At 35.0% G+C, this 5,870-nt stretch overlaps 1 protein-coding gene across 6 annotated transcripts in view; it reads right to left on the reverse strand.

Annotated features, from left to right (window-relative positions):
• Window positions 1-906: 906 nt before the first annotated feature.
• Window positions 907-5,870, reverse strand: part of LOC311426263 (zinc finger RNA-binding protein-like) — a 64,578-nt gene continuing 59,614 nt past the window's right edge. For 5 of the 6 annotated variants that reach the window (XM_084502500.1, XM_084502499.1, XM_084502497.1 and 2 more), the window contains 3 exons: window positions 4,307-4,418; window positions 4,105-4,202; window positions 907-3,411 (listed from right to left, as the gene is read on the reverse strand). In XM_084502500.1, the coding sequence (XP_084358626.1) occupies window positions 3,232-3,411; window positions 4,105-4,202; window positions 4,307-4,418 (390 nt within the window). In that variant the 3' untranslated portion in view covers window positions 907-3,231. Of the gene's footprint in view, window positions 3,412-4,104; window positions 4,203-4,306; window positions 4,419-5,870 lie in introns of those variants that run through there. The other variant, XR_014686645.1, reaches the window with a different exon arrangement.

Below are 5,870 nucleotides of genomic sequence, written 5' to 3' on the forward strand. Positions count from 1 at the left end.
AAAGTATTTAAGCTAGGCTAAGACTCTAAAAGCTGTCAGGCTTTAAACAGTCCTGCAATAAATTAATCACTGGCTTCAGAATAAATAGTAATATACATGTCTTTGCAAAACGATTTAAGAAAATATATGCATTAAAGAAGAAGACCATTGCTAATGCTGGTATGTTAAGGCAACATTAAGTGGGAAAGTAAATAATGTGTAGGACAAAAATCCCCCGCTGCCAATCAGATGCCTATGAAAAATGATGCACTCTACCCTGTTAGGAAGTTTACATTTGCCAAGTATTATATTAGGGTAGCATTTCTTAAAATGTGAATGGTAAACATCAGAAAGTAGTCCAACTGGAAACATCTTCCAGTACTATGAACATATATGTACAATCGCACATTTTCATAAATCCAAATGAGAAACTGGTACAAAATGGGAAAATACAAATTAACAGATACTTACAGAATTAAGCCTGATTTTTATTTGGTTGTGCGAACCTCTGAGGTAACACTATACTACAGATGACACTTCTTGGATTTCTCCCCCACCCTCAAAAGATTTCATAGCTGTTTCATTCAAAAAAAGGCTGAGAAAGACCGCGCTGAATAAAAAAAAAATAAACTATTGAGAAGATTTATAAAGTAATCTGTCAGAAGAAATTTAATTTGTAGCCTTTTGGGCTAGAAAACTCTGGCTTACAAGCTTCAGAGAAAAAAAATAAAGAAAATGGAAGTTTTGTCTTCATAAGCACACAATGTAATATTTAAAAGTCAAAACTATCGCTGTACTTTGTAAAGTGTTGTTTTTCCACTTTTAGCTTTGACAGAGCCAGGAGTTACCTAGTTAAAACAGGCCATAATAATGGGCAGGAAAAACAGCAACAAACTGAAATTCACTCTTCACTACACAGCACAAAAATCACAGTCACAGTTTCATATTTAATGTGGAATCACTTTAAGTATACAATATTTCAAAAGATCCAGAAATTAGTTAAGAGATAAAAGCCAGCAGAACAAAAATACAGGAAATCCAAACTACATCTTTGACCTTTTTAATCCTAAATTTGAGGGTCACATGCCTGAATAGACAAGTTTTAGCTTTATGAGGAAAGAAACTTTGGTATGGAGTTAAACTAGCTACATGAATAGCACCTGTAGCTTTCAAAATAAATAGTAATGGCTAACTAGACACCATGGCAGCAAGATAGACTCCTATTAAAAAAATAAAAATAAAAATAAGGACAAGCACGTGTTTGGAAGCTATGCCTGGACAACAGAAACTACTGCAATTTTTTTTTTTAGTCATTTTAAAGCACACACTAATTATTCTATTTCTGACACTGAAATTATTTAAAAAGTTTTTCTTAATGAGATTGCTTTCATTTTATTTGCTAACCATTAATATTCACTCCTTTTAAAATTGCACTCTGATGCTTGAAGAACATTAAAATTTAAATAAATTAATTAAAATATTAAAATTTTTCTTTAAGATTCCCTCTATTTTCTAAAATATTTTATTTGCATTGTATGGACCCATGCTGTTAGCAGTAGGTGTTGCAAGACAAAAGTATCCCCCTACTCCAAAACTTGTTTTATTAAAAAGGTCAAAGATAAATTAAACCACAAACTACAAACGGGAACAGAAGTTTTTAACAAATGGTATCAGAAATGGTTTGGCAGGGGGGTCGGACCTGATGATCTCCTTAGGTCACTTCCAATCCCTACAATTCTGTGATTCTGTGAAATGACAAATGATCTTTGTGATGGCTGATGCTCTCATACAGCCTGTGATTAAGTAGATACCAGAATGTTAGTCTATGTTATCTATGTTTTATGGGTTTGCAACAAAGTATAATACACATTGAACAGAATAAGTGAAACTTCAGTTTCCAGTATATAATGAATTTAAGTCATTTAATAAATTTTAGCTTTTGAGTGTTCCACTTCAGTGCTGTTACAATAAATCACACCTGCGTATCAGAGCATATATCAACAGCATGATGTAACTTTACTTACACCACTGCTATATTTAGCTTTTTGAAAGAGACATAAGCATACACTATAGCCACATCAAATAATTTTCTGGTTTTTTTTGGTGGTGTTTTTTTTTGTTTTGTTTTGTTTTTTTCTTTGATAGCCTTCTCTTAGTAATACTTCACTTTTAAATTTTGATTTATTGAAAAAAAAATCACAGAAATTTTATACAGGAATAGCTATAAGGAATAACTTACAGGCACTGATATGACAAATATCTATTTTTAAGGTCTAAGAGGCATTAATATTATATTGACAAAGCTGATTGAAAAGAATGACTAACTTTGTCCAAATAGGAAATGCCCGTTTCTGCTTATATGTTAAGAAATTCAGAAAGTTATTTTTTGGCCTTGCTATGTCACAAAGTCTATCATACAAAGAACTACGCATTTAACCTAAAATGATAGTTTTAAAAGCCCTTCTATTAAAAACAAAATCATGCTAAACTTTGATCAATTATGTAGCTGCTTTAAAACTGTTGCAAGACCATAATGTATATATTAGCTTTTATACTGCTAATGCAAAACTAACAGCAAACTTGATTAGATTAACACAAATTTGTTTTAATTACACTGTTATATCACACTAAGATGACAAATGCTACAAGATTGGCAAAAGCATTTAATTCTGAGCACTCAAATGGCAGGCTAATTCTGTTGTAACCCCTTCACATTTAGGGAAAAAAAGTATAATCCTGCAGTCTCACTTTACAAAAAAAAAAGTTCTGTAAAATATTAATTGGGAGGGGAACAGTTTATACTATCTAACACAAAGTAACTTATACAACTAGTGTCAAGGGCAAACAAAAAAACCTTCTAAATAAAATGTCAAAATACACATAGCAACAGAAGCAGAAATGCTGCATTAAATACAGTCAAGATAAGACAACACACTTGTTAATAAAAAAGGTCAAAAAAGAAGAAAAGTTACTGAAGTTAGCAATACATTTAAAGGAAACACAATGAGGGGGAAAAAAAAATCAATCTATTTTCTCCCCAATGACAGTTTCCATTTGTAGTCTTTCCATCCATAATTTGTGTGATACAGCACATCCATTACAATGTTCAGAATCTCACAGAAAAGCTAGGTTGTTCTAATTCCCGAGCTGGTTTTGGATGTTTTAAACAGACATTATTATGAAGTAAAAGCAAGGCAACAAATGGACTTTTTATCACCTTCAATCTTAGCATAAATGAAAAACTTTTTTTTTTTAAAAGTTATCATAATCTTTTTTGTCTTTTTTCCCCTCTGCTTCAAATCCATCAACCCCATCACTGTCCCTTCTCCTTTTACGATTGTTATGGATGTTGAAGCGTTGATTCATCTGTGGTAATGGATCCATTCCTAAAACTTTGTGTATTTGACGGAATGCAAGGAGTCTCAATGCAAACTACAAAAAGGGTAGAAAGAAGATATTTCAGTTAGAAACAAATGTCAATTTTGAGTACTTTGTCAAACAACAGAGAAGTGGTGTAAGATATCATCCTTAGCTCTTACTATCCATCCTCTTCTTTTCCACAGCATCAACACAGTAATATATGCATGTTACATTTGCTATCTCTGTACAAAGCCCAGCATCTCAGCTTCAAAATAATATGTTTTAACTGTTGGACTAGCAAATGAAGCAGCCAAGGCTTTTCACACATCCCATTACATGCTAGTAATCTTTGGCAAAAGGATCAAACAAACTCGTAGAGACAGTGAGCTATTCAGCTGCAAGCATGAGTGGTCAATACTATGAACAGAAACAATAAATATTAAAATTTAAACATATTTATTTGTATGATCTTAAGTTCCAACAACATTTTAAATCTAATAGAATACTGTTGTAGGCAGAGCATCCTTATGGATATACATGTATATAGAAAGGAACGTTCCAAACTTGTCACATTTATTTCAGTGCAAAACACAACACTGCTCCGCATCCTCTCCTGCGACATTTTCATTGCCTAGATTAAGGCTCATCATCTAAAAAAAATGGACTATGTTCTTATAAGAAAGGAAAATTCACATCCACATAGCCTCATTCAGAAAAAACACTAATGTCTTCAACTTTAGTTATTTTACACATATTTTCCCTTACCTGTGCACTTGAAGTAATATCTTCTCGTTGCTGATCTGTCATTACAGCAAGTGTATCAAAAGGATCTCTCTCACAAGGGTCCAGAAGGCCAGGACCACCTAGAATGGTTAGGCTAATTAGTAGAACATCTATACCTTATTTTGACCAAGACTATATATTTTATATTACTTCAGCATAAGTACATTGATCAAATTCAACTTGCCTTTAAGGATGATTCCTGAAGATATACACTCAAAAACTCTTCTAAGTGCATCCCCAGGACTCTGTGGTCCAGTAGCACTGCTGATTGCTTTTTCCACGAGCAACTCCATAGCCTGTAACAACAACAACAAAATCCAGTTAATTCAGAAGACTGATTGAAACAGAAAAAAAAACACACTACTGTTGTTCAATACAGAACTTTCCATAGAATGGTTTGGGTTGGAAAGGACCTTAAAGATCATCTAGTTCCAATCCCCCTGCCATAGGCAGGGATGCCACCCACTAAGACCAGGTTGCCCAGGGCTTTGTCCAACCTGGTCTTGAACACCTCCAGGGATGGGGAATCCACAACCTCACTGGACAACCTGTTCCAGTGCCTCACCACCCTCTGAGTGAAGAATTTCTTCCTAACCTCTAATGTAAATCTCCCCTCTTTTAGTTTAAAACCATTCCCCATCGTCCTGTCATTATCCAACTGAGCAAAGAGTTGCTCTCCATCTTTTTTATAAGCCCCCTTCAAGTACTGAAAGGTTGCAACGAGGTCACCCTAGAGCCTTCTCTTCTGTAGGCTGAACAGCTCCAGCTCTCTCAGCCTTTCTTCATAGGAGAGGTGCTCCAGCCCTCTGATCATCTCTGTGGCCCTCCTCTGGACCCACTCTAACAGATCAACATCCTTCTTTTGATGGGGGCTCCAGACCTTGATGCAGTACTCCAAGAGGGGCCTCACAAGGGCAGAGAAGAGGGGGACAATCCCCTCCCTCAACCTGCTGGCCACTCCTCTGTTTATGCAGCCCAGGATGCAGTTGGCCTTCTGGGCTGCAAGCATGCACTGCTGGCTCATGTTGAGCCTTTTGTCCACCAGAACCCCCAAGTCCTTCTCTGCAGGGCTGCTCTCAATGGGTTCTTCTCCCAGTCTGTACTCATGTCTGGGATTGCCCTGACCCAGGTGCAGCATCCTGCAACTTGGCCTTGTTGAACCTCATTAGGTTCACTCAACAACTTTTGACGTAGAAATTTTGAAGAACATCACAGAACAATTTCAGTTAAAATGGAAAAAAAAAAAAAAAAAAAAAAGCATATTTTGTAAAAGTGCATAAAAAAGACTGGTGCAAGATTAACACTGGGTACCAATACAGACATGCCTCTTCTCATCACAGATTGCCCAAAAGTTGTTTTTTTTAAAAAATTATTATTATACATTAGTAACTATACATGTGCAGATAGCCAATTTGTCCAACAATTTCTTGGGAACTCATGAAAAATGATGGGTTATCTAAACGTGGCAGCCAGATGAATAAACAGCACACAGTGTATCTAATAAGAGTAAAAGAATATGACAAAAAATCTATTGTGTTTTCTATAAGAACACAAACTCAAATCATCAAAAATATAATGGTCTTTTGTTTGAAGTTTAGTTTAAATGGTTACTAGTTCCTCAGATTAACAAAACTGAAGCTCACATGTTTTTTTCCTGGACTTAGCCTAACACTAACTCAGATGATAAACAAGCGTAAAAAAAATCTTATCAATCAACAGATTTTCAAAAATGTACACACCAAAAAATT

This window comes from Aythya ferina, assembly GCF_964211825.1.
Source record: "Aythya ferina genome assembly, chromosome: W".
Lineage (NCBI taxonomy): Eukaryota > Metazoa > Chordata > Aves > Anseriformes > Anatidae > Aythya > Aythya ferina.